Below are 27,178 nucleotides of genomic sequence, written 5' to 3' on the forward strand. Positions count from 1 at the left end.
TAATCATCAAAATTAAACGAAATAAACATTTGAAATATATGAGTTTGTATGTAATGTATGAATATAATATACAAGTTTCACTTTTTAAATGGAATTACTGAAATCAATCTACTTTTTCATGATATTCTAATTTTATGACCAGCACCTGTAGTTTGTTTGTCACGATCCTAAAAAGAAGAAAAAAAAGTTTGAATGGCACATTCCCTGTTCCTTCAGTTTTTGGATTTTGCAGGCCTGAAATGCAGCAGTAGATGTTTAATTACAATGACTAGACAAAACATTAAATATTTGATTCATTATTTCTTTAGTTCCATAATAAATATGAACATATTTGTAATTTAATGTTGTTTTTTTATCTCCTAGACTGGTAGAAGGAATGTATCGTAAGCTGAATAACCTCCTGGAGCGGCTTCACCAGTCTTACTTCTTCTATCTCATGCCGTCGCTAACCCACTTTGTCTCTATTGGATACTATATGCCAGCCTTCGGCCTCCTTGCTGTTATCCTGCTGCTTCGTGTATCCTTACATCATGATATCTCGTACCTTTTCAGTTTACCTTAAATTACGTGTATAAAGTGATTGAACAGCTGCTGAAAACATGACACGACTGATTAAATGTTAGCTGTGCAGTCCTTGTGTTATTTACACCTTGACTGTGACTCAGGCTTTAGACCTGTGGGTTCAGCTTGTGGCTCCGCCAGCCAGAACGGAGGATGGCATTGCTGAGATTGAGCAGGTTAGACACAAAACACTGTTGTAAATGTCTAAAAAAAAAAAGTAGTTTCTCACTGTATCAAATCTAGGTAATAGTGTTTCTAAAAATCTGCTTTCTTCCCAGCAGTCCAGTCCAGGGGTGCGGTCGGTGTTGACTCCTCTGATAATCAGCCACCTGACTGGAGCAGCTTTGTACTTGATGCCAGTCCATTTTCAGGAGATGGCCGTCGAACACTTCCCCGTTTCTGAGACCGAGGCGGTCGTCCTGACAGCCATTGCTGTTTACACAGCCGGCCTGGCCTTGCCTCATAACACACACAGGTAGTTACTGGCACTGACTCATTTTATATTATATCACCTCCTTTTCTTTCTAAATACCTTCTAATGGCATTGACAGTATAGTCGAGGCTTGGTTAAGGCCGTTAACCTGGATCTGTTTTTGGCATGATTTAATTATTCTGTTACATTTCTGTCTTTGGAAACAACATGGTTTATAGCAGAGGGCTACGGAGAACAACATTCTTCGGAAAGACTGAAATAAAGACTTCTGTAGAGGCAAAGCAGAAAGAAACCTGTTGGAAATTTGCACAACCTGTGTAGCTGTGTAGTTACTGATACGTTTGTTGTTGTGGCAGCAACACATGTCGACTGGCTGCTGATGATCCGCCTAAACCTGGTCTGATCCCGTCCAAACATCAGAGGATACAGTTTGTGTCTGACAAACGGGTTTGGAGAAATAAATTTACCATGCCAGCAGTCTGAACAGTCAGAGATATAGGATTGATTTTGTCTAAGAAATACTGTTTTATGCACAGTAACTCCTTCCAACTGAACTCACAGTGACCCACGTTCAATATGCTAGCTGTATACCCAGAGGCTTTAAAGTGAAGTCTGAACATTATGCTACAAGCAGATTTTTTTTATTCCTACATGGATCAACAAAGGCCCAGTTTACAGTGCAGTGGAGCCACCTGGGACCTGGTTGCTGTGCTGCTGCGGAGTGAGTTGTGTCTGTTACGGCGTGTTGCAGGTTGGTTTCAGGCGAGGGGACGGAGCAGGGCTGGAGGGTGCTGAAGCTCGTCGCCGTGCTGTACCTGGCTGTGCTGCTGGGCTGCACGGCCCTCATCAACTTCTCCCTGGGCTTCATCCTGGCTCTCACCATGGTGCCCGTGGCTGCTTTTGTCACACCAGACGTGCCGAAGTAAGAACAGCTGCTCAGATTAGAAGTCACATTTTCGGCAGCACTTCAGTGAAACTTAACGGTGCAACTCATTTTTTTTTCTCTCTCTCTCTCTTTAGGGTTCTGTCAGCTATCGTCTTTGTCATCCTCAGCCCAGCCTGCACCCTTCTCTTCTCAGTGTTTCTCTTCCAAGAGCTGCAGGACATGCCCGTCAGTCTCCAAGATGGCTGGATGCTGTACATTTCGGTCATTTCGCAGGGCATTCTGGACCACTACTTGTTCGGCTCCCTGGTCTACCCACTCATTGCCCTGATGGTGTATCCGTGTTGGTTGCTTTTTTGGAACATCCTCTTCTGGAAGTAGCCCGCAGGTTCACCAAAGACGTTTGAGCGTAAACACACCCTCTGAGATGATCTCAGGTTGATCTGATGAGGGGGAACTTAAATCTACTGAAGTGTTTGATAAAGAACAATTCTTCTGAAGAGATTGAAGTGACTCCCTGTTTGTACATTTATTATTATACTTTTCCACTCATTCTTTAAACATTCGGGGGGCATTTTGAAATAAAAAAAATTACTAAACTGATCTGTGTGCTACTTAACTTTTAGAATTACATGAACGGTTTGAAGGGAAGGAAAAAAAATCTGACTTTAGTTTAAGTGAAAGATCATGCTCCTGCTTGACAATGTTTGGTTGAAGATGGCGGATTTCCTTCTAAATACCTAAAGAACAATAAGGCACTGTTTTGTTTTTGAATTATATTTATGAGACAGGATGGTAACGGCAGAACAGTTAAAAGCTTTTTTTTTTTAGATGTCCACACATCTATATCTGTTAATAAGCCATCACTTTGTCAGTTTTATATTTGTTTTAAATGGTTTGTTTGTAAAATGTGTTTTGTTTTATTTTTATAACTAAAAATAAAAGCTTTAAAAATTGAAAAATCACTTTTTTCTGTTTTGTTGTACTTTTAAAGTTTTAAAAACTGTATACAGTAAGTGACCACTGCCTAAAGTAATGAAACCTTTAAAAAAGGGAGCTTCACTGTATAAAACTTAAATGTTCAAGTCTTCAAAGTATCCATTTATTTAGAATGCATAAAGATATATCAAATGATCCAAATTTTATTTCTTTTTTTTTAGTATTGTGTGATATTTTTGAGTTTCATGCAAAAAAAATTAAGAAAGGGGTAAGAAAAGTCCTGCTAAACTACAAAAAACAAACTTAAAGAGTAATCAAACAGCAAAAAAAAAAAATAAAAAGACATTTTAGACGTGAAGACAGGGAGGAGCTGAACTCTCAGTGAAAAGTTTTGTGGGTAAACTAAGTATTTTAGACAAATCTTTTCTATCATTTACTAAACTAAATTACAAAAAAGTCTGAAAATGTTCTACTCAAGGAACAAGTCTGAAAACTAAAATACCTGGTTGTTAGTTAGATTTGTTAATTATTTCCTCATTTGATTGTGTCTGAAATCGCTGCATGGTTTCAAGAAGACTTCTGAGAACAACAGTTAATTGATCAACAAGTGAGAGTTAAAACTTTAACCATCCAAAGCAAAAAAAAAGCAGGCAGGAACCACAAACATTAATGTTTCTGAGATCGAGTTAAATTGGAAATCAGTCCTGAATTTAAACTTTAAACTCTGAAAAATCACAGTCACTGCATCTTACAAGCTAAAGGGAAGACGGAGCAACAGAATTTATGAAGATGAATAGACATCTGTGTAGAGAAGGCCTTTGATGTTTCAGCAGAACAAAAGGAGTCAAGGTTGTCTGCAGACATACCTGTGTTTGGTTGGGGAGTAGATCAAATCAAAGGAAAATATTTCACTCTCAAACCAACATTTCTGCTTCAAAACACAAAGTCACCTTCAAAAACGTGATCAAAACACCCCCATCCCAATGCTGCTGGCATAAATATTCAAAATAACTTCTTTTTATCTTCAATTTCTGATGTTGTCTTTGTAGTATTTTAATTTGAAGGAACAGTTAGTCACTGAATTCTAGATTTATAAATTTGGGATCTCGTTGCTCGTCTAAAATTACATTCACTCGAGTCCATCTAACCACGAAGAAAGTTGCACGAGACGAGAAAAGCAAAAACCCAGACGCAAACAGAGATTCCTTCCTTTATAATTAGAATATGTACTGAAATCATCAATCTTTAGCTCTCACAGCTCAGAGGGAATTAAGTACAATAAAACCACTGGCTGAAATGTACATCATAAAACGTAATGCACCTTGGTAAAAATAATACACTAAATACAATGTTGTTAAAAAAAAATGCACTTGACAACCTTGTAAACAAACCATGCTTTGTCTTCGTTCACGTCCAAGAACATTTTTGGCACTGACATTGTAAAAATGACAGCTTAACAGAGTATTGCACGAGGCTTTCCCCTCTCTTCTCACGTCACAGTTGGCAGATACTGCGGGCGACACCCCCTCAACTTCAGCTGCGATCAAATCCACGTCCCCTTTTCTTCCCTAAAATAAATATCAGGCCGTTTGTGTTGTTTGCATCACATGCACACACACACGCACGTGCGCCTTCTAAAATAAATAGCAAAGTGGTCTGGCCAGATGAGATGCATGTCGTGATCGTGTCATGTTGTCAATATATAAACAGACGAAAGCTTTTCTGTCAGCAGTTCGTCGTCTGAACCTGGACGGACGCTGCCTCGCCTCCGACGCTCCAGCGTTCAAACGACTCTCAGTGCACTTTACCGTCTCCGTGTGAGTATTTCGTCAACATGTTATGTGGCGGAGTTAGCCTCCTCGCTTTCCGTGTGAATGTGTGTTCGGAAGTGAGCGAGAAACGAAATCCCAACAGCGGTGATGAGCAGTCAGCTGCTGCTTAAACCGGACTCCCTGCGATCCTCCCTCCTTCCCTTCTCCTTTGTGATAAATGGGAGAGAAAAACAAACAAAGGAGGAGGAGGTGAGTGTGTGAGGATAAATGTCAGGAGAAGCGTTTCAGCTGGACTGACTGCTCAGTATCTTGTACCTGCTGGATACATCTCTGGGTGTCGGGTCTGGCGGTAGCACAGATCTCGCAGCCGGGACGAGATGGCTTGTTGATAAAAGTGCACGAAGGACATGCCCACTCCGTCTGCTGTGAGATGAAAGCAAAAAAAAGCATTCACAGTTCAGTTCACCTGACTGAAAAGCCCCATCACAATGCTAGGAGACTACAACTCTTACTCTAACAGCATTAAATGAGCTGATTCGGTTTATTATCAGTGCATTTTGACCAACAGATCGATGAAATACCTGTGTTTTACTGGCTTTGTTTGTGTGATCATTCAGCTGCAGCTTCTCAAGATTAAGGACATCTTTGATGTTATTCCCTCCACCCGTACCTGTTGGAATCAGTGAAAACAAGACAATGAAATAACCAGCAATTTTCACTTAGAAAAAGCTGAGCAATGTTTTACATTTCTGGACACTTGCGCTGCATTTTGCAAGGCAGAGAATCTGTAAATTTAGATTACTACAGAAGGAAACCTGCTTCTGAATGTACAGAAAAATTATGAATACATAAAGCACCTAATTCTGAACTACAAGTTACAGGTACAGAAACGAGGAGGTAATGGTTTGGAAGTAGTCAAATGAGAGCAGAGCCTGATGTGAGGCTGTCTGTTATAATTCCAGTTGGCTAAAACAGCTCAACATAGACAAGCAGAAAAAAAACAACTTTAAAGTGTTTATACTCACATGTTGCCGATGTTTTGCAGTCGACAGAATATAAAACATGCATGGCTGAACCCTGACAGACGTTTACTGAACTCACCCTGGCTGTTGTGAGGAAGTCTTGAGGGCAGGGTGCTGTAACCCCTCCAGTCCTGGGAGGTGGAGCCGTTGCCCGGGGGAAGAGGTGTTGCAAGAAGAGCGCTCTCCAGGTCCTGCTGGAACAGCTGGCGTGTAATGTGGGCTTGACGGGCAGAGATCAGGTACAGGTACGCCGCGTCGCCGTCCTTCTGCACGCCGTACGAAGCGAGCGACCTCGGCTCGGTGCACAGGCACTGACCGATCACCCAGCGCTGCACGCGAGGATGGAAACCGTACTCCAGGAACACCTAAAGGAAAAAACATGAGCCAAGGAAGTCAGCAAATGCCAGTTTTAATTTATACTAATCAGCTGACAGTTTTCTCACCTGCTGCTTGAGTTCAGCCACGGTCATGTAGGGAAAAACTTTCACTGTGACACAACAGGAAGACGAAGCGTCCTCCACCACCACAGACAGACTGAAACACAAGTATTTCACTTTCACTGAACAAACGGTAACCTTTAAAGCATCATTAGTTGTGTTGGCTTCATAGCAGCGCTCAGCCCTTTCCGACCCTCACTTGATTTCCCCGTCTGCGTAGTTTTTCTGGGACGGTTGTATCGTCAGCGCCACTTTTTGTCGAGCCAGCGCAGATGCATGCTGGGAGGCTGCCTGAGCGTCGCCCGCTTCAATCGCCCTCGAAAGCTCCAAACACAGCTCCTCTAAAACAAACAAACATGACAAAAATTAAACCTTTGGAGAATGTTATGAGCAGAGCCACAGCGCAAACGTGGCAATAAAGGGAGTTCCTCACCGCAAAGCGGCAGAGAGGCTGAGCTCCACGGCTCTCCTGCTGCCGCCGTGCTGTTCTGTTTGCCGTCTGATTCACATGTGTTAATGTTTGCAACTGTTGGAGGGCAGACAGGAAAAGGTGTTACTAAAGTGCTTGAAAACATGTGGTTGGCAACATGAGGACTGGGTTTATTGTGGCCGATGAAAGTATGTTTCTCATTAATGTATCATCAAATGAGTGGTGTGAAAAACTACAAATGTAAGTTGTTTTTTTATTTCTTTCTCCCGCATTAATATCACCGAGCCTACATCCAACACGGTTTCAGCCTTAATTCTGACATGAATCTATATTTTAATGTGTTCTGTTTTCAGCTGAAGTGAAACAAGCAGAAGTGTTGTGGACCTGACCTCTGTGGGCCTCTGTCAGCGATGACATCACCACGGTGGCCCACTCCTCGGCCTCTCGGTCACAGCGGAAGTTGAAGCGGATGCAGTCGTGAGGTGGAGCGGCAAAACGCATCTCATGGCAGCGAGAGGATTTGACCTCGTACTGCACCGAGCGCAGGTCAAACTCTGCGATGAACTGAAGGTAAAAAAAGAAACACAAAAGGCCTTTCTCAGCACGGACACTTTTCATCTTCTAATCCATTTTACGTGACGATAAAATGCAGCCAGAGAAATGAGTACAGTAGTTTATGTGGTACAACACGTTTATTATTTTTAAACCTAACTTGAATTAAAAATAAATAGCATTCAGTGCAGACCACAAATGAAAAATGAAATCGACTTTGCACAAGAAAAAATAAAATCTCCTAGAATATGGCAGAAAGTAACTAAACTCTTCGCTCTGAAGCAGATTCGTGAGGGAGGGAATTTGGCAGCAGAGATGACTCTTTTGCATAATTTGCTTTTGTTCATTCACGGCATCTCCAGAGGGAACTTAAAGCCACTGAAAGCTGTTGTCTGGAAACAAAAGCAGCACAGAGTATTTCGGCTCATGCCAGAAAGACTATATATATATATATATATATATATATATATATATATATATATATATATATATATATATATATATATATATATATATATATATATATATATATATCATATCTCTGAAATAACCATGTATAAAAAGACTTAGAGATGATTTAAAAAGAAAAAAAAGTTGGGATCAAAGTAAAGCCATGCAAATCAAGAGTTATCTCAATTGTCAGGGGGGAAATGTCTCACTTTGAGATGAAAAGCAAATTCTGAGCTCATAAGTTTTGAGAAGACACAATGAGATGTGAGAGCTGGATTTGAATATGATGCACCAACCAGAGAATAAAATAAGGTCAACTCAAATCACAATCAAGCTCCTGTAGCTACACTATGACTAGACTTCCTTATTAACTGTGATCATTGTTAAAATACAAAAAAAATCTAAAAACTGGAAATAAGCCCTTACATGAAAAGGTTTTCCTTCTTGTGGGGTTTAAGCTTCAAAATACTCCTCTGTAGAGCTAACTAAAAGAATAAATGAGGGGGGAACTAACTGAGTTTAAAAATCTATTATACAATTTTTTTTGTCATTTTGAGTAATTTTATGACATTAAAAAAAACTTTAACTTCGGTGCTTTAGTTTGTGTGTCTTTGAATGATCAATGGTGCAGACCCACAAAATACCAGATTAATGAGACACATGACAGATGCACTACATGGCCAGAGAGTCACTGATTAAGCCCTAGAACAGGCAGTGAATGTTTAATGAGACAAAGAAGAAGCAATATTGACTTTTCCTTCATTCAGTGCATCGTGTCATCATGCAGTTCTGATTAATCTCAACCTCAAAAAGGCTGAGAAGCAAAGACTACAGTCAGACGTCACTATAAAGCTGGTAAATGAAGAATTCGGGAAGGTATTTGATGTTGTAAAGGTTTTTTTTTTTTTTGTCGTTTGCAGGAAGACATGTTTTGAGAGATGCCATGCAAGCAAACGTGTGATCACAAGAGCTCTGACATGTTTACATTTTTTATACAGACGTCTAAGGAAGTTGCTCCAAATTTACTTTTTTTGTTTAAACGAGTTCACTCCATGTTCCCCAAACCTTTCAGACTCAGGACTCTGTTTAGCAGCTTATCAGGTTTAAAGGCTCTGATTTTTACCCAGAATGCATTGCATTTCAGGTGACCATAAATTGAGGCCTTATCCTTTTTGATACAAACACACATATAACTGTATTATTACTTTTAAAGAACACAAATTCGAAAATCTCGATTTCTGAAGCCAGATGGCAACAACAGAAAAGCAAATTAGAGATCTTAATTTATTTTTTGTGCCTAAGTAGTCAAGGTGTCAGTTTTTACACGAGTATTACTTGGCTGATTTAAGGGGATGGGGGATTTCCTGGAGAGTCTACGACTGTTATTAGTTCTTAAAGGTTTCCTTGTGTGTGAAAAGCTGAAAAGAAAAGTGAAACAAAAACTCTCCTTACACACAATAACTCCTCAGGTGATCAGAACCATCTGTTTGCAGCTGTAACAGCAAAGATGTAAATATAATTCTGCAGGGCTGCATGTTTCTGCCTTCTTTAAAATGGCGAGTACTGAGCAGGCCTTAGTCGGTAAACAATATAAATGTGGTCCAACACGGTAGTTCCTTACACATGAGCGGTTAACAGCAGCATTTTCTTTTCTAAACATTTAGGTGTGCGTGTGAAATCTCACCACACTGCGGTTTCCGCTCGTATCTCTTAGCGCCAGTCGGAACTCTCCGGCCCGGCTCGGGTCCATGCTGAGCTGCAGGCGCAGAGCCTCGCTGCCGGCTCCGGGGAGGCACAGGGGTCGGATCCCGGAATGGGACACCGATACGCGGACTGACATCAGAACAGTACTGCAGCAGGCGGCTGGGCCGGGCCCGCTGCACGCCGCCTGTTGTTGGGACGAGGCGGCCACCGGGGCTGGAGGAGCCCAGCTGCCCGAGCTGAGTGCCATGTCGCGGACACCAGCGGCGGAGGGAGGGTCGTTGCTGCTGCCCGCTACGGCTGTTGGCTCTATAAGGTCCGCCACTGTTTAAAGAAGATGTATTTGTTTACGGTAAGGCTACAGTTGTCTCGCCTCGAATATTCTTCCATTTCTACCTGAGCGGGGCAGACGAGGAACGAAAGAAAAACAAAACAGGAAGTAGCATAACACGTCTGTTATTTACGTCCGTAGAGAAACCGAGACGTGAAGAAAACGGCCGAACTCAGCAGCATTACCCACCACACAATAAAAGTTTAAGAAAAAAATACTATTTTTTAAAATGTATTTATTTACTTCATTTACCGTTTGGCATTTTTATTCAAATAATATAACAGGTAAATCCATTTTCTATAATAATAATGACAAATCAGTATCTGTTATTATATGACTTACATTACATTTTTTTCAGTATATGTTTTATTGATTCTTTGCATATTCATATATAATCTTGTGAAATAATCAGTTCATGCAAAATTAAATGCTTGTAAGTAACTGATTACTGACCATTATTAAAGCCAGATGCTTTGGCAGACTTGTTAAAAATAAAAGAAACAAATATATATTAAAGGTTGTTATAGTAGTTCAGCCCACCCCATATTTTGTTACATAATGTAATTTTGTCTTTGCAGAGCTGTGCAGCAAAATGTGATTTAATATGGTTTAAACTCAGTCAGCCAGTCAGCCAAATTTATGCTGCTGTGAATCTTTTTCAATGCGACATTGATAAAAACAATAGGATTAAATCCAAGTAGACAAAGCAGATCCATAGGTTAGGCTGTTTTCAGAAAAGGCACTTCTGATTTGTCCTGTCATGCATGGTCACGACTAAAAGTTAACAAATAACATTTTTTTTTTATTTACCTGATGTTTTTTTTTTAAGTCCACTAAGTAAATGAATAATTAATATGTCTGTTAATATGTACATTCTTGTAAAGCTTTAACTTCGACACTTGTTTCACTCGCACCATGCTGATAAGACGAAGAGAAACCGTTCTGCTCATATCATTTGAGCTTCTGGTCAGAGAGAGGGAAGCCAAATCACAGAGATGTCTGTCTTGCAGGAGATTGGCTCCAATGTAAAGAACATGAAGCAGTTGGAGTATTTAGTCCTAGCCAAGCAAACAAAGAAGGTTATTAATGAGCTCAGACAGGTAAAGGCAAATGATTATCGTTACATATCTGCAAAAGCCAGCTTTTCTGTGTATATTATAACTGTTTTAAATTCACTGGTCCACAGGGAGTGATAAAGCCCTACACGGAGGTGATAGATGTCTGCTGGGGTGACCCACACAGAGCAGGCATAAAGCCTCTGTCATTTGTCAGACAGGTAATGCGAGATCCTCAAAAGATTGTGCAGAGATGTAGACTTTGTTTTGACCAAAAATCCCCTGACTGTCTCACAGGTTCTTGCAGCATGTCTTTACCCTCAGCTTTTGGAGAGTGACAAACTGCTGGTGGACGTCCGACAGAGGGCTAAGAGACTGCTGGAGGCATGTGATGGAGGGAGTGTAGGTAAGAAAAGGTTAAAGCATGAACAAAAAAACAAGTTTCTTTACAAAAATGTTTAGATATTATTTCAATATTCTAGAGCCTGGGCAAAATACATTAAAGATATCTGCAGGATTTTGGAATTATTTTCAATTGATTAAACCAAACTTTTCATTGTTTCGGGTCTTCAAATTGGACAATAAGTAGCAGCTTCTGTATTAGTGAAATGTGAATAAATTATGTGTAGAATTTCTATAGTGCGATGCAGACAGCAAGGTATTTGTTATACAATGGTTGCAAAAGTTTGAAAATCCCAAATACTATTTTTTTAGGTTGTGATGTCCATGACAAACATTTTTTTTAAGTCTATAGTGGGTTTTAAGATTTGTTTAGAGCCAGTATTACTGGAACAATCTTTTTTTTTTCATTTTTTTTTTTACAAATAAAGAGCAACGTTTTGGCTGCAACACAAGCTCAGAACATTATCAATAATTCGTCCTGCTGTTTAATCATTGGTGAAGTGCTTTGCACAAGAAACTCTATACCTCTTTTTGAACTGTATATGTTACTCATTGCATTAAAAAAGTTAAACTTTAATTCCATCTGTCCACATGCCTTGCTTCAAAAAGGCATCAAGTCTTCATCAGAATGGGATTTTAAAAAATAGTTTTCTGAGCAGTTCTCTTGGAAAGTTATAAAAGTGGTCTCCAAAGTTTGTATGCCAGTCTGGATGAAGGTCAGTGGACTAAAAAAAAAGTATTTTTTTATTCATGTGTTTGCTCAGAATCTTTATTTTTTTCAGGTTCATACAGTCCCACAACAGGTATTCCAGAAATAAGTCAGAAAGTGTCGGAGTTCATAAAGAAACGAGATGGAGGAGTTCCGTCTTACCCTGAAAACATATACATCAGCCCTGGCTCACAGTGGTCCCTCGCGGTAACATCGCCGACACGCTGCTTAACGCCTCTTCCTCCTGTTGCTTATCAAAGTTAACCCGATCTGTCTTTTACTGAACTCATCAGAACATCCTGAACGTCTTGGTGAATCCTGAGGCGTCGCTCAGAACCGGAGTGCTGACTCCAGTGCCATGCCACATCACCACCATTACGTCCCTAATGGGGATGGGGGCAGTTGTCATTCCTTACTACCTGAACGAGGAGCAAGGCTGGACCCTGCAGGTAGAGGAGCTGCAGCGAGCGCTGGAGTCCGTCAAGGGAGTCTGCAACCCTGTTGCTTTATATGTCATCAACCCCGGAAACCCATCAGGTACAGCAATACCAGTCAGCATGGATGTAGTCTCAGTGGTTATTTTTTGTATTTAAAAAAAATGCCATGTTGTCTTTTTCACACCATGTTGCCATGTAGGTCTTGTTCAGAGCAGAAAATCAATTCAAGAAGTGATCCAGTTTGTCTCAGAGAAGAGGCTCTTTCTGCTTGCTGATGAGGTGAATAACTTAAGAGTTTTACCATTTCTTCAACCGTACTATGAAACACCAACACCTTTCTGTATATGAACGTATGGATTTCTTTTGCGGTGATCCTCATCAGGTGTATCAGGACTGTGTTTTTGGGGAAACCGCTGAGTTTGTCTCCTATAAAAAAGTTCTGGCTGAGTTGGGGCCTCCTCTGTCAGACACTGTGGAACTAGCATCCTTCCACTCAGCATCCAAAGGCTTCATGGGGGAGTGCGGTCTGCGTGCTGGTTATGTTGAGCTTGTGAATGTCGACCCTACTGTGATGCAATACATCGAAAACCTTTTCTCCACTTTTTCCGGGGCCCCTACATTGGGTCAGATCGCCCTGGAGGTGATGACAAACCCTCCGCAGCCAGGAGACCCCTCGTATCCTCTGTATAAGAAGGTGAGGCATGAGAAGCACAGTAGCCTTGGTAAAGCTTGACAAGTGAACACCCCGTGGCGCTTCACTTGGAAACGAGCTACTATGCATTTTCAAATACTTTAAGCCTGTTTTGTGTTGTGCAGGAGATGCAGCAAATCCGGACCACCTTGGTTCAAAACGTGAAGAGAGTCTACGAGGTCCTCAACAGCCTGCCGGGTTTCAGCTGCCAACCAGTGGAAGGAGGAGCGTTTGCATTCCCCACAATTCATCTTCCACCCAAGGCCATCCAGAGAGCCAAGGTTTCAGAATGAAGCACACGTTTAATTAAATTATTAGAATACCAAAACAAAATTCTCCAATATTAGTTGTTTTTTTAAGAGTAGGGTGTTTGAATATTTTAGGAAGCAGGAATGGAACCAGACACATTTTACTGTTTGAGACTAGTGGAGGAGGCAGGACTGTTGATCAGTCCTGGTTGTGAGTTTGGACAAAAAGAGGCCACGTACCACATCAGGCAAGACTCAAGATCTACTTTATACACACATGCACTTTCACTACATGAAGTGAATACTTTCTAATATGTAGTTTTGAACTTTTTAAATGTTCAGGAGCTTGACAGCGACTAAACTTTTGTTTCTGCAGATTTTGCATCATGACCCCTCAGGACACCATGGTGGAAATACTGAAACGCTTGAGCAACTTCCACACAAAGTTTGTGAAGGAGTTTTCTTAAAATCTAAGAAAGGGGAAATATTATCCGTCCAAGCAAAGCACACACACAGCCCTCTCTATTTGACAAGTGCATGTTTATTTCAATAAATCTTTACAATCCGTTTCAACAGCCTTTGTCTTTATTTAGTTTATACCACAACACTACTTTTCAGAAAGCAGTTAACCATTCGGTTCTTAGAAAACTCCAAAATCCATAGGATAGATTTTTTTTCCCTCCCCATATAAATGGAGTTCATAATTTATGAAGAAAACTAAGCAAGTCAACAGTTTACTTTACACTTCAGCCTGAAAGTTTCCGTTTAGTTCAGAACACCAACAGACTGCTTTACACAAAGTAACTTGAAAAAGAAATGAATTTTGTTTATTCTGCATTAGCCAGGTGATCCAAAATACAGTTTTATTTTCAATCCACCTCATTTTCTATGCTGTCATTCTGAACAAAAGGGTCCGACTCTGTGCTGTTCAGCAGCTCTACAAGTAAGGCGATGAGGTTTCCATCTTGAGTGACGTTGGAGCTGAGGGGGTCGTTCAGGTTCCGGTGGAGCATGGTCTGAATGGAGGTGCGCAGCTCCCAAAGCAGCTCCCACGTCTCGACCGGCAGCTCGCAGCGCATCAGGGAGTGTCCAGGGAACGAGACCTCCACCTTGTCGCCAATTACTGAGACACAAGATGAAGTCAATTAGAACAGTTCTACACAAGTTTTAAAAAAAATAAACAACAACAACAGCATACATCTATTTTTCTTGCTAAAAATCAACTTTGTGGAGAAGACGGACTAGAGCACCACATTTTTTTGTACTATAGCTTGACATTTTCATCACATTACTATCCAAAGATTCTACACACCCCCTACGAACACTTCAGTGCCTACCAGGACTACAGATACACTACCTGTCTCTGTGATGTCACAGTCTGTGAGTAACAACAGGGCGAGTGGATGGACGACAGAAGAGTCCCTGATGAACACTATTTCATTAGACTTGATCGCGCTGAAGAAGGTCAGCCAACGACTGGGGAGATTTTCTTTTCCTCTGCAACACAAAAAGGGAAGAATAAAAGCTCACGTGGATGTTGTGCAAGTCAGAAATGCTGCTGAGGAGGGTCGGAACATTTTCAAACCTGTTAACTGAAGAGCGATGAAGCAACACTGGGCCGCTGGCTGTGCGGAGAGCGATGTCGTTGGGACGAAAGCGCCCTCTTTTGGTCACGATACCTTTCTTCACCTAAAAGAAAACAGAGAGAAACATCAAAAATATTTTTCTAAAAAAAAAAAAAGTCATTTAAAACATACCATAAGAACTATAACTCACTTTTCTTCGTTTTACCTAATAAACAGATTACTACAACTGTTTTGTTTTTGTGCAAAGGCAGCAGAAAATGAGCAGTAAAAGGTTCACTGAATTAGGCTGCCATGTACCTGAATGAGGTTAGGATACAGCCCAGCTAGCAGCACAGCTTTCAGCAGCTCATCCTGGCTGCTGTGCTCATTGTACAGAGAAGTTTGTCGCTGGCACTCGTATGCCTGAGAAACCAGCCCGGCTTCCTGCAGGTTGTCACTGAACTGAGAAATAAGGCCTGCAAAAAAAGTAAAAATAACACGAGATCAGGAATCCTATAAATGTAACAAAAGGGTACTTCAACCGACACTACTAGATTTAAATGTGCACGTATGCGTTATTCAAACAAACCGTTGATAAATCGAAGACTGGGTTTGGACAGAGTGTAGTTGAACAGATATTCCTCTCGGTCTTCTCTGTCTCCCTCCCGCTGGGCTTTCTTCCAGCCCAGAATGGCTCTGCTGAACACCAGATAGTCACTGAAGCTCGAGGCACTCAGGTCCTCCTTGGCCTGGACAGACGAAGCACAGAGGTTTGAATGACAATTTAAATGTTGATTAACAGAAAGGGGGGAGAAGAAGGGAAAAAATTGACCATTTGACCATTTTAACCTTAAACAACAACAACAAAAAAAAATTGGATTCTAAAAAAATGTTTCTTTTCCTCTCTCACCTTCTTGACGAGGTCTCGGTTCTGCAGGCTGTTGTGGAACGGGTCTCTGGTGAGGCAGGCAGCGACAGACAACATAGGCAGAACACATCTGAATACGATACCCAGAACCAGCACTTTGCCCAGCCGTGGGTCACACGATATGCAGGCAACATGCTCGCCTAAAGAAGTCAAGGCCTCAGTTTTGTCCAGAACTCCTGTTAAAGCAGGACATTGTAGCAAGTTGAGAACCTTTTCTTTTTCCTAGCAATAAACACGAGGTAACCGGTAACTTACCAATCTCTTGAAGATTTTTGACAGCATCCCTTACAGCATACTGCTCTGGACTGTCCAACACTTGCGACAAGAAATCTACAGCCTGTATAGACACATGATACCAATTACTATTAAATAAGACATTTTAATTAAATAAATAAATAAATAAATAAATAATACTCTCATAAATTACCTTGCAGTTAGGACTGTGGATTTTTGCCTGCATTACTAAATTCTCCAGTGGGGTACGCAGGATCTCAGGGATAGGGAAGAGAGTCATCGATTCCAGCCGTTTCCTTGGAAACAGGTGGTAGGACTGTCCTGGCCGACAACGTCCTGCTCGGCCCTTTCTTTGTGTTACATTAGAACGAGAGATCCAAACTGTGTCCAGGCAGGAAACCTGAAAATAAATAAATAAATAAATGGGTTAATTTTGTCGGCAACTAAAAGATTGTTTTCTTTGATCACAGCTTCAGATAAAAAGCAGAATTTAAATGAAAAATAACCTTTGTTTGTGGGTCATAATTTAGTTCTTTATGAGTGCCTGCATCCACCACGTGAACAATGTCATCTATAGTAATGGAGGTCTCAGCAATGTTAGTGGCGAGGACGATCTTCCTCTGGCCCTCTGGGGGATGCTGGAACACAGTCTGCTGGTCAGCCACTGATAAGCTGGAGTGCACTAGAATTCAAATGGAGGTCATTACAAATCCATGGTGGGTGCAGAAGAAAATCCCAGATCAATTTGTTGATGCTTTCTTACATGGCAGGATCATGTGCGAGCCGGAGGAAAAGTAAGGTTTTTCCTTTAGTTTTTCTTGAACTGCTTTGATGTCCTGCCATCCAGGGAGGAAACACAGCACTGCGCCTGTCGAGTGAAAGAAAACCCAAATATGACTGAAGCCAAAAATTTAAATGCAATAAAGACATTATCGTTTGAGAACAAGCGTTAATTTACCCGGCTCTCCGTGTTTGTCGATGTGCTCTATAACATCAGCTACTAAATCAAGATCTGGTGTAGCTTCGTCCATTTCCTTGTTTAACAAGATCAGATACAAAGTCATGAGACAAAAGAAAAAAATAAATGCAGGAGTTTGGCAATAAATAAGTGATAAGCTAATAAATTTTCAAACTTTAGTTTTTACTCATTTTTACTTTTTTTTCATTCGAAGGCGGGCGTCCCATCTCCCTCAGCACGTCCTCCAGGTATTTGTCTCTGACTGGGTGCATAAATCCTGGCACCTTCACAATGGGACAGCCTCCAAAGAACTCAGCCAGCTTCTGGTTGTCCCCAGTAGCACTCATGAGAACAACTCGTAAGTTAGGGTTCTCCTCCAAGCTGGAACGCAGCAAGGCCAGCAGCAGGTCTGTGTTTATGTCCCTCTCGTGGACCTCGTCCACCACGACGTGGCTGATTCCTTTCAGGGTCGGGTTTGACTGCAGCTTCCTCAGCAGGACGCCGACTGTGAGGAAGAGCATGGAGCCTCTGCTCTGCTCTGGGGGTCGACTCTCAAATCTCACCTGAGTACAGAGAGGAATCAATGCACTAAAATTTAGTAATACGATTAAATTAAATTATCAAATTAGGAGAAGCAATGAACTAAATACTTCATAAAAGATTCCAGATATCTACTCTCTTAGAAAGCCAATTTTTCCCCATTTACAATTTTTATAAGACTTTCTCTAAAACAAAGTAAAGAAAAAAAATATCTTCATGTTGTGCAACTTTAGCTCATTGAAAAAGATTAAAAAAAGCAGAAAAATTATCAAATTACAACCTTTTTCAGCTCTAAATAACATTGCAGTAATCCATAAACTTGTTTCTACCTGATATCCCACGTGGTCTTTAAGATGTGGACCCATCTCATGAGCGACACGGTGAGCCACGGACACCGCACTGATCCGGCGAGGCTGGGTCACCAGGATGTTGCACTCGGCGCCCTCCCCACCTCGTACGTGTTCCTCGAGCAGGAAGCGTGGAATGCGCGTCGTTTTGCCACATCCCGTCTCGCCTGCGATAACCACCACCCTGGAGGAGCGCACAGCTGAGACTACACGCTGACGATGAGCATCGACCGGCAGCTCCACGCTGAGATCGGGCTTCGAGTTTTCCCATTTCTGTTGCAGATGGAGGCTGTGCAGCTCAGCCTGCTGTTCAGACAAAGCCTTGTATGGTCTGCCAGTGATAGCATCGGTTACAAAGTCCTCCTCTTCATACTCATCTTCCTGGTCTGCTGCCTGTTGTCCCCTTTCCTCTTCTTCCTCCCATAGTTTCTGTACTTCTGTTGCCACTGGGTACTGTGAGAAAAAAAACGGGTTTTGTTGCATTATTGGTTGAACACTGCAGTCCATGGCCCAAGCAAGTGTTAAGCTTACAACAAACATGTGCCTATACATTTTGTTCATTACCAGGCACATGAAATAAGAACTGACCCGTTCAAGGTGCTCCTTCATCATCTGCTGCAGATATTCTGGGATTTCCAGCGAAAGTGGGCGTCTCGCTCTTTGTCCAGCCTTCCTTACCTTCTCTTTATGGTACATTGCATGAGTCAGTGGGTTGTTGTACTTATCCAGAAGCCCAAGCTCCTGTCAAGTAGCATGAAAACACATTTTAACATAGTTACGACGAGCAGGTAAAGGCGGGCTAGTTCATCAAAGTTCCTTTCACCTTCAGCTTCAAGCAAGCGAGTGCTGAAACGTTTTTCTCTGCCATCGCTCGTTTGTTCGCCGTTGCTGTGAATGTCATCTTCTCGGGCCAAAGCAGAGTCAGCTCACAGGTTTTTCGCTTACCGCCTGTTGTTCTGTACTGCAGCATCTCCTGTGGTAATATATTACAGAGTAGCAGAAAAATGCTGAAAGGTTTAAGTCAGAAGCAGATGCCCTTCCTGATACAATCTGGGCTCGAACCTGCAGCTGTGGCACTGACCGCCGATCTACTGTGGCCCCAGAAAAGAAAATACATATACTAACCCCAATACTTTTAGATGTGGCCACCTGGATAACCCTCGTCAAGAGAGATTTGGGTTGTGGAAACAGTGAAAGAGCTTCAGCGACACCAGCAGAGTCTTCTTTAGGATGCAAGCATTGATCTGCTCTGAATACATCATCTGCCAAACTGCCATCTTCGTCATCTAAAAGGGGATGTAGACATACTCTCTTCTGGGCAGTCTTTCTCTGGGGCAGATGATTGCTTGGACCAATCACACCTATTTCCTTTGCAACAACACAGAAACATGAGAACCTATAACACAAGAATGGCAAGATAAAATGTACACATGTGACAAGTTTCTTTTGTTCTAGTAGTTTACCCTGAGCCTGAGGCAAGCAGCTGCAGCAGCTAACCGCTCTGCGTCAATCTTCTTGGAAGCATGACCCTCCTCTTCAATCTTGCAGGGCCACTGCAATGTGACAGTGGCCTTCTACAGAAACACAGTTACAAAACAAACGTGCTTAAAAAAACAAAAAAGAACAAACAAACACCAAGTTATAAGATGCAAGGCCCTGCCATGATGCTGCCTGCCCTGACCTTGACACCAGCTTGTTCCGTGCAGCTGTACTGGATGAGCTGGGACAAGTTACTCACACCCATCAACCGAGAAATGGTGTTGTTTAGGAAGGTTTTAGGATCTGGAATTTCCTTCAGGAGGTCATCAACCTTACCTAATTATTAAAACCAAAAGTTAGCAAAAAAAGAAAAGACAAACTATGTTTATTTGTCGCTCCAACCAAATACACACACTAAAAAGATTTGTGGAAACATAAACCTGAAGCATATTATTGGTAATATTTTACATGATGAATGTCCTTGAGGTTTGACGCAACAGCAAGCGGTCCGCTGTTAGCTAACCTTAGCTAACCGGCATTCTTCACTCACCTCGTTGACTCCGCAAACACGACGCGCTGGGTTCTTGAAGGTTTTGAGGTTTTGCCCTGTACCACCGCATATCTCCTCTCCAGTTTGATGCAGATTTTCCTCCTGTGTGAACACATTTGGTTAAACCGCACAGCGCTCTCAGTCGCACGAGTATATGCCCCGGTAGCGCCATCTTTAAAACTACAAATTCTTCTTCTGCTTCTTGGTGCTGCAGGAAGAAAAAAGTGGTGCCACAGCGACCCCGTCTGGATAGCGGTCAAAAATGCATGTATGAAAATATCTTGTTTGTTAACTTGACATTTCTGAAGATTAAAAACCGAAAACGCACCAGTCAGACTAATATAAATTTTGACAGGCAACTCTTGATTTGTTATTTAATATTCAAGGCATTTAAAAGCTTTCATAAACTAAAAACTGAACTTCTTGAAAGGTCTTGTAATAAAAAGACTAATGCAAAGACACAGTTACAAGCCTCTGTAGTTGTTCTGTCTTTGATGACCTTTGTTTGAATTCTTTTTGTAGGTTTCTGGTAATTTTGCAACTGTTTGTCTACACACTGAAACTATTTTGTACTGCTCTGAGTTTGGCATTGGCAGCATGTTGATTTGGAGAGAAATATAAATCATCTGCCAAAAAGAACAAACCACCTTCAAATGAAATAAAAATGAAAGGATATAGTACTTTCCACTTATTTAACACATTAGTTTTGAACATAAAAAGCCCATAGACTTTAATTGTGAGTATTTTAAATATATATAATTCTACTTAGAGATCTATTCTACATATACTTTCTCTAATATATGGCTAAGATCAGAATTTGAAACAAAGTCAGTCACTGAATCAATAGGTGGTGTTTGACCCCATGCAACACTAAGGAAAAAAATTAATGCATGTAATGTATGTACCACTAATAGAACAGGTTAAGCTGCACTTATGTTATGTACTTTGGAGGTACACACTGCTTCTGCCACCTGGAGAATGGAAGGAAAATTCCCACGCTCTGTCTGGAATAACTTCCACAAATAGACCTGCTAGATAATTCAGTTCTTTTGGGCATGCAAGAAGAAGATGATACTGGTGCTTGTTCTTCTGATGGTCGTCACGACTGGTAAGTTCTTAATTATTGCAAAATAAACTGATGAGATTGATTGAGGCAAAATCTCTTTATTTTCTTGGCTTGTTTTGTCCCTCGCTGTGTTAAGTGTCTGGGTGCGGCGTGCCCAGCCACAGGCCCGACACAAGCCGTGTGGTGAACGGGAAGGAAGCACGTCCATACAGCTGGCCATGGCAGGTAAGTCGAAACAAAAGCCAAAACATTAAATCATCTGTTCAATTTCTTTTTATTATACATGTTTATAGTACAAGATGTTACTATTCACATCATCCTGAAACACTGAAATTAAATGTTAGGCCGTTGTAAATTACCTGAATGGATGATTCTAAACAAGATCTTACAGAAAACCCTTCTTTGCGTGTTAGGTTTCTTTGGAGTCTTTCTATCCCACTTGTGGAGGGACACTTATTGCTCCTAACTGGGTTCTAACTGCAGCCCACTGCATCACGTAAGGAAATCTTTCTCAGTGACATTTGCGTCTCAGAAATAGGGAGTTTACTTTTTTATGTAAAAAAAAGGCACTTGAATTATTTTGTTGAACTGCAGAACTTCTACAAAACTGGTCTTGACCTTTCTTTTCATGCTACACTGTCAAAGCAAAAAAAAAAACAACCTGTGTTGTTCATTTGAAATCATAACCTAATAGCTGGTAAGGACCTGTTGTGTTTTATTGTATCTTAGAAATCCATAAATTTGAAATACTATGACAGTAGATGACAGCTAGCTTCAAAATGAATACACTTTTATTAATTCCCACTCCAGCTTCCACACATACAGGGTGGTTCTCGCTGAACATGACATGAACAGAGAAGAGGGACCTGAACAATCCATCATGGTAGCAAAAATGATCATCCACCCCAACTGGAATGACAACTGTGTTTCCTGTGGGTGAGTTGGCTTTTTGGGTTATGTTCAGCAGAATGGGAAACTCACCAAAAAATGCTTTTTTTTGCAAATCCTAAATGAAACTGAAGTAGAAAAAGCAGACACTAGTTTGTTAGACTCAAAGCATTCCGACACAAAATCACTGACAGAATGGATTAACGGCTTTGTCTTGTTTTGTAGGAATGATATTGCTCTGCTTAAACTGGAGAAGAGTGCTGTTGTCAGTGATAAAGTTCAGCCAGCCTGCCTGCCGCAGCATGGAGTTTCTCTAAGCCACGACCAGCCCTGTTACATCACGGGCTGGGGTCGTCTCTACTGTAAGAACTGCCGTCAATCCTCAGTTCATGAGGGGTATAACTGTTCAATTCTAAACATGCAGTCATTCTGAGATGCATTAAATGTCAATTATATTCTTTGTAAGTCCAATGAAGGAGTAATTTTCTCTGCAGCAGGTGGCCCTCGGGCAACGACGCTACAGCAGGCGCTGCTTCCTGTGGTGGATCACAGTGTCTGCAGTCAAAGTGACTGGTGGGGCAGCTCAGTTAGGGCAACGATGGTCTGTGCAGGAGGAGACAACAAGTCAGCATGCCATGTAAGAAATAACCACCGCCCATCGTGTTATAATTCTGGAACACAGACGGATCAGAAATGAAGTATCTCTCTGTCTGAAACGTTCAGGGTGACTCTGGAGGCCCTCTGAACTGTGTGGGCAAAGACGGCAGATGGTACGTTGAAGGAGTGACAAGCTTCGTGGATGGACGTGGATGCAATACCCCTAAAAAGCCGACAGTCTTTACCCGGGTGGCCTCCTTCATCCCCTGGATCAGTGAGGTGAGAGAAACACCCCCAAACCAAAGAAATCAATCACAAACGTGTACGAACATAATTGTGTTAAACTTTCTTACAGACAATGGCTCGAAACTGAGGAAACCTTTACAAATGAAGAAGTTACAACAGAAATAAACTGTATAATAAACTTTGTGTTGTGTATTTCATTGAAAACATATATAGATTAAAGAGACATTCAGTGAATAAAGGAATAAACATTTTAAACAACGAATTAAATCCTTCAAAGAACAGGACAATGGTAAATCTCGTAAACAATTTAAGTACTGTAAATACATTTGAATGGATCTAGTAATAATGGTAAATTGTAGTTTGGTTTCAGTCTGAGTTATGAAGTAATTATTACATTTCAAGAACATGCCCATACCTGCAGAGGGGACTTCAGATTAACAGCTGCAAATGAGATCTATTACTACAAAAAGTATTTTCCTTCAGGAACTTTGGTTTTTGGAGAGTAAATCATCACAGGAAATGCTCATGGGTCTGAGGGTGACCAGGTGAAGAAGTCTGTTTCCTGCAGCTCCTTGGGTAAGTACTCCTGCTCCACGGGGTTTCTGAACGCTGGGTTGTATTTGTAGTCTTTCCCATAGCCAAGCTGTTTCATCAGCCTGGTGGGAGCGTTTCGGAGGTGCAGGGGGACAGGAGGCAGGGGCCCCTTGTGGTTTCTCAGGCAGGCCTTCACGTTGCTATAAGCCTTGTAGATCTCCACCGACTTGGGGGCTCGCGCAAGGTAGACAACACACTGGGCCAGGATCACCTGGCACAGAGAGTAATCTTTGTAAAAAAACAAAAAACAACAAAAAAAACAATTACTTATTGGTCAGGTGTGCTTACCTCACATTCGGGCATCCCAATGAAGTGACAAGCCTGGAAGGCAGAAACAGCCTGAGGAAGGGCGGCGGGATCTGCTAAACCTGGAAGAAACAAAAAGGCACAAAACATACGACGAAACCTGATAAGAAACCCAACACTTACTTTGATTTATTTATTTTTTTGTGAACTTAAATTGTCCCAAAACTGTCAAAGTCTTCTTCAGTAAATAAAATGAGTTGCGTAAACAAAACATAGTAGACAATATCTTTACTTTTAGATGCCTAAAAGCCGGTTTTTCGCAACAGAGCAGAAACGACGCGCCCCCACGAACCTACGTACCGACATCCTCGCTGGCAAAGCGGACCAGTCTGCGAGCCACGTAGAGCGGATCCTCGCCGCCCTCCAGCATGCGGCCCAGCCAGTAGAGGGACGCGTTCTCGTGGGAGCCTCTCATGGATTTGTGCAGCGCAGAGATGCAGTTGTAATGCTCCTCACCTGTGAGCGAAACACACACGTATTAACACACGCGGCGAGGAAAGAAGATTAATGTTTACGAATATTATCTCACAAACAGAAAAGCTGGAATGAAAAAGAAAGAAAACGGACTAATTCTGGTTCTGTAAAAGACATTTTTTTATGCTGAAGGAGAATTTCAGCTTATTTTAGAGCAGCTGATCCTCGTGTTAAATGTCAGCATGAAGCACTAATAATATTGTGAAGGGATTTAACTTTGGATGTTAGATACAATCTATTCATAAATAATGCTGATAGAAGATGTTTTGACTCATGGGACAAAGCAAACATGAACTGTAAATCAGTTTGCTGCCATGGCACATTACTCCTGCTACTTATTTATATTCTATTGAATGATAATAACACCAAACCTGAGCTGAATATTAGCTTAATAGTCGTAATAAAATGTATGTATTATATATAAAAAGGGCAACATTTCCTGAGACACCATGAACAGGGCAAACATTTAGGCCCTACTGAGTGATGTTCCCTTCTGTTCAGTGCATCTCATATAAAAGGCCTACAGAGATCACAGAGGTAGTAGAATGTGACAGGGCTGTTTAACTCAAATGTTGAGGTTATATATGTGAGGTAACCAAAGATGCAGCAATTGGTTTGTTTTGTTGTTGTTTTTGTGTCTTGCCAATTAATTTCAGCTATTTCAGCCTCCCCCCCCCCTTCAAAAACACCACCCGAAAGCATACAAAATCATTTTGTAGAAAGGAAAGAGGGCGAGAATGCTCCTCCTGTAATGCTGACCAAAGTGCTGAGCTTACCAGCTTTATCATAGAGAATATGGGACCTCTGGAGACCCTCCTTGACGTGCTGCTCTGTCACCACTATCTCTTGAGAAGAACTGTCTCGTGTCAGAACGTCCGGACGTGTGGAGTTCATCTGGGCCTGCACAGCTAGCTGGAGGCTGTTGAGTCCTGTTCTTGCATCACCATCACAAAGGTAGGCAATGGTGTCCAAGGCTTTTTGTTCAATGTATATATTTGGTCTAAAAAAAAAACAACAACAAAAAAAAGAAATATGAGATTTATAAAATATTCCGAGCATGGATGCATTCAGATGGTATTAAACCACTGGATGCCTGTTCTTAAAACGTATTTTTAAAGTCACACGACCCTAGAGGCAGGCGGTTCAGGAGGGCACCTACTCGTGTCCGTTGGTCCGCACTTGACCGTCGGGATCCAATGGACCTCGCCTCCAGACTCTGATCCCAAGTGTTGCCACGGCTCTGTTCAAAATCGAACCCATCGCTTCCACAGACAGCTTCTCCAGAACCAGGACCCTGCACCGGCTCAACAGCGCCGCGTTCACCTGGAAGGACGGATTCTCAGTGGTCGCTCCGATCAGAGTCACCGTCCCGCACTCCACGTGGGGAAGGAAAGTGTCCTGTAGGTAAACACACAAAGAGAGAGAGGGAAAAAAAAAAAACAGAAATCAGTGCTGGACAAGAGCAGGTCAAGAATTAATAAAACAAACATATTGTTTTCTTCATGCCTCAGTAGTTTTTTCATCCAGCAGCTGGATTTTGCAGTTGAAGTTAACGTCACAAACTTTGATAAAAAAGGAACACCTTCCGTGTCTCAACAGCCCACCTGCTGGGACTTGTTGAAGCGGTGAATTTCGTCGATGAACAGGACGGTCTTCCTCCTGCACAGCCTGAGCTCGTTCTGCGCCTGTTTGATCACCTCTCGCACTTCAGCCGTGGACGAGCTGGTGGCTGACAGCGTGACGAAACGAGCTGTCCCCCTCTTTTTACTGCTGCTGGCAATTATGTGGGCTAAAGTGGTCTGGACAGAAAGACAACAAGACAAAACAAGACCAGGTCAACGTTTAACTCAAAATCTGCAAAACTGAATGGAGTTGGAGCCATTTCTGTGTTGGCTAATATTAATTATCTATGGCAGTCATCTTATATTAGGTTGACTCCAAATGTTATTCAGTTGCAGATGTGCATCCAGTGATTACTTTCTGGAAAATTTCATTAAAACTCATCCAGTGGTTCCTTTTGATGACACAGGAATAAATGAGCACACCAGCCAAATGTGGACTTTTCTGTATTTTTATGTGGAGATGAGTAAGACAGGATGATCATAATTATTAATGGAGCTGAAAGCAGCATCGTCATCATCATCATCTCAGCTGGCGCCTACACACCTTTCCACATCCCGGTGGACCCCACAGGATCAGGGATGGGATCTCCTGGGAGTCCAGGAGGGATCTGATAAGGGTCTGCTGGCCCACAACTTTACTCTGGCCGAAGTACTCCTCCAGCGTGTTTGGTCTCAGAATCTCGGCCAGGGGTTTGTCAAACGTCAACAACGTCCGTGGTGGTAAATCAGCACCGGTCTTCTTCAAAGTCTCACTGTTTGATGCGGGTCTGTGGCTCTGCAGAGCTTCCATGTGACCAGCTGATCCAGACCCAGCCTCCGTCTGATTAACCCCCTTACTGACAGCTCTGACGGGACTTAGCTGACTGGTGAGCACGCCGGTTCTGTCAGTCTGAATGCTGAGTTTCCCCTTGTTGGTCTGAAACAGAGGGAACACCGAGGACTGTGTCCCCGAGCAGCAGGAGGAGGAGGAGGAGGAGCTGGGAGCAGATGCGTTGACAGGTTCCGCGCCAGTGCGAGCTTTCTTCACGGGAGGAGAGCCGCCCTCGGCAGCTGCTGACGGGCTGCTGGTAGCCGAACTGTCCAGGAGACACACGTCGAGGTGTGTGTTAATTGTCTCCGGCGTGAAGTCTCGAAAACAAACGGGACACTGCAGAGACTCCGGAACTGGAGGAGGCACGTCCGTCGCCATGTTGTCTCCCGCGAAAATGTTAGTTTGACCCCGAATCACGTGACCAAATACACTTTCTCTAGTTCTTAACTTTTAGAAATATATATTTTTTTCTCTGAACAGTTGGAACCAAATTCAGCTGTTAGTGGGTAAACAAGTATCTATTGTTATTGAGACTGTTGAGTTTACGTTTATTTATTTATTTTTCAACAGGACTTCCTTTCTCTTTCCTGTTAGTGTGCGTTTAAGTGCTGTCCGAAATCTGAGTGTTGTTATTGTTTTCATAAAAAGAATTCATGAAATTATAAAAATCATTTGTATTTTATGGAGTTAGATTTGTTTCACAATTATTCAATCAAAAAAAAAATCATGTCAAACAAAAAAAGGAGTATTCAATCAAAAAATATCTTGTTAAAACGTGATACGTATCTTGTTAAAACGTGATAATTATCTTGTTAAAACGTGATAATGTTATGTCCAGGAAGTGGCGGTATTATGCTAGGCTAGTACAGTGGCTAACAGGAATTGGTCAGGTTTCCCTTCATGTTTGGTCTACACGGATA

General features: G+C 41.9%; 6 protein-coding genes across 11 annotated transcripts in view; 3 read left to right on the plus strand and 3 right to left on the minus strand.

The window, feature by feature from the left end:
- Positions 1 to 2,833, plus strand: part of gpaa1 (glycosylphosphatidylinositol anchor attachment 1) — a 6,331-nt gene extending 3,498 nt beyond the window's left edge. For 2 of the 4 annotated variants that reach the window (XM_017422383.3, XM_017422385.3), the window contains exons 9-13: positions 364 to 517; positions 666 to 737; positions 843 to 1,036; positions 1,746 to 1,916; positions 2,015 to 2,258. In XM_017422383.3, the coding sequence (XP_017277872.1) occupies positions 364 to 517; positions 666 to 737; positions 843 to 1,036; positions 1,746 to 1,916; positions 2,015 to 2,258 (835 nt within the window). Of the gene's footprint in view, positions 1 to 363; positions 518 to 665; positions 738 to 839; positions 1,037 to 1,745; positions 1,917 to 2,014 lie in introns of all 4 variants that reach the window. The other 2 variants (XM_017422382.3, XM_017422384.3) reach the window with 2 other exon arrangements.
- Positions 2,834 to 4,012: 1,179 nt separating this feature from the next.
- Positions 4,013 to 9,467, minus strand: sharpin (SHANK-associated RH domain interacting protein). Its single transcript, XM_017422529.3, has 9 exons — positions 9,164 to 9,467; positions 6,867 to 7,041; positions 6,481 to 6,573; positions 6,247 to 6,388; positions 6,054 to 6,144; positions 5,690 to 5,975; positions 5,170 to 5,258; positions 4,904 to 5,011; positions 4,013 to 4,794 (listed from the first exon to the last, which is right to left on the minus strand). Exons 1-9 carry the CDS (start codon positions 9,428 to 9,430, stop codon positions 4,744 to 4,746), a joined length of 1,302 nt encoding a protein of 433 aa, XP_017278018.1. The 5' UTR covers positions 9,431 to 9,467; the 3' UTR covers positions 4,013 to 4,743.
- LOC108239663 (alanine aminotransferase 2) lies at positions 9,408 to 13,626 on the plus strand. Its single transcript, XM_017422530.3, has 11 exons — positions 9,408 to 9,532; positions 10,522 to 10,611; positions 10,698 to 10,787; positions 10,864 to 10,972; positions 11,751 to 11,884; positions 11,971 to 12,214; positions 12,314 to 12,393; positions 12,497 to 12,808; positions 12,931 to 13,086; positions 13,189 to 13,301; positions 13,430 to 13,626. The coding sequence occupies exons 1-11, from the start codon at positions 9,518 to 9,520 to the stop codon at positions 13,518 to 13,520; spliced, it is 1,434 nt and encodes a 477-aa protein (XP_017278019.1). The 5' UTR covers positions 9,408 to 9,517; the 3' UTR covers positions 13,521 to 13,626.
- Positions 13,575 to 19,845, minus strand: dhx30 (DEAH (Asp-Glu-Ala-His) box helicase 30). Its single transcript, XM_017422528.3, has 19 exons — positions 19,655 to 19,845; positions 19,307 to 19,440; positions 19,089 to 19,199; positions 18,751 to 18,993; positions 18,449 to 18,598; positions 18,214 to 18,366; positions 17,608 to 18,078; positions 16,936 to 17,301; positions 16,739 to 16,814; positions 16,544 to 16,648; positions 16,287 to 16,462; positions 15,974 to 16,180; positions 15,802 to 15,883; positions 15,529 to 15,722; positions 15,208 to 15,367; positions 14,937 to 15,094; positions 14,639 to 14,742; positions 14,411 to 14,550; positions 13,575 to 14,176 (listed from the first exon to the last, which is right to left on the minus strand). The coding sequence occupies exons 1-19, from the start codon at positions 19,824 to 19,826 to the stop codon at positions 13,923 to 13,925; spliced, it is 3,456 nt and encodes a 1,151-aa protein (XP_017278017.1). The 5' UTR covers positions 19,827 to 19,845; the 3' UTR covers positions 13,575 to 13,922.
- Positions 19,846 to 20,662: 817 nt separating this feature from the next.
- Positions 20,663 to 22,629, plus strand: LOC108239564 (chymotrypsin-like elastase family member 3B). 2 transcript variants are annotated; one of them, XM_017422351.3, is made up of 8 exons: positions 20,663 to 20,762; positions 20,857 to 20,945; positions 21,134 to 21,216; positions 21,531 to 21,656; positions 21,834 to 21,970; positions 22,103 to 22,245; positions 22,332 to 22,484; positions 22,561 to 22,629. In XM_017422351.3, the coding sequence occupies exons 1-8, from the start codon at positions 20,723 to 20,725 to the stop codon at positions 22,576 to 22,578; spliced, it is 789 nt and encodes a 262-aa protein (XP_017277840.1). In that variant the 5' UTR covers positions 20,663 to 20,722; the 3' UTR covers positions 22,579 to 22,629. The 2 variants fall into 2 exon arrangements, with proteins under 2 accessions (XP_017277840.1, XP_037828934.1); XM_037973006.1 differs by having other exon boundaries at positions 22,106 to 22,245.
- wrnip1 (WRN helicase interacting protein 1) lies at positions 20,979 to 26,693 on the minus strand. Of its 2 annotated transcripts, XR_005232561.1 has the most exons (8): positions 25,992 to 26,693; positions 25,430 to 25,624; positions 24,985 to 25,223; positions 24,602 to 24,825; positions 23,652 to 23,807; positions 23,334 to 23,413; positions 22,867 to 23,256; positions 20,979 to 22,471 (listed from the first exon to the last, which is right to left on the minus strand). XR_005232561.1 is itself a non-coding variant. In XM_017422348.3 (7 exons), the coding sequence occupies exons 1-7, from the start codon at positions 26,634 to 26,636 to the stop codon at positions 22,975 to 22,977; spliced, it is 1,821 nt and encodes a 606-aa protein (XP_017277837.1). In that variant the 5' UTR covers positions 26,637 to 26,692; the 3' UTR covers positions 20,979 to 22,974. The 2 variants fall into 2 exon arrangements, 1 of the variants encoding a protein (XP_017277837.1); XM_017422348.3 differs by having other exon boundaries at positions 20,979 to 23,256; positions 25,992 to 26,692.
- Positions 26,694 to 27,178: the final 485 nt, after the last annotated feature.

The sequence above is a fragment of the Kryptolebias marmoratus genome, linkage group LG20, assembly GCF_001649575.2.
Source record: "Kryptolebias marmoratus isolate JLee-2015 linkage group LG20, ASM164957v2, whole genome shotgun sequence".
In the NCBI taxonomy this organism is placed as follows: Eukaryota; Metazoa; Chordata; class Actinopteri; order Cyprinodontiformes; family Rivulidae; genus Kryptolebias; species Kryptolebias marmoratus.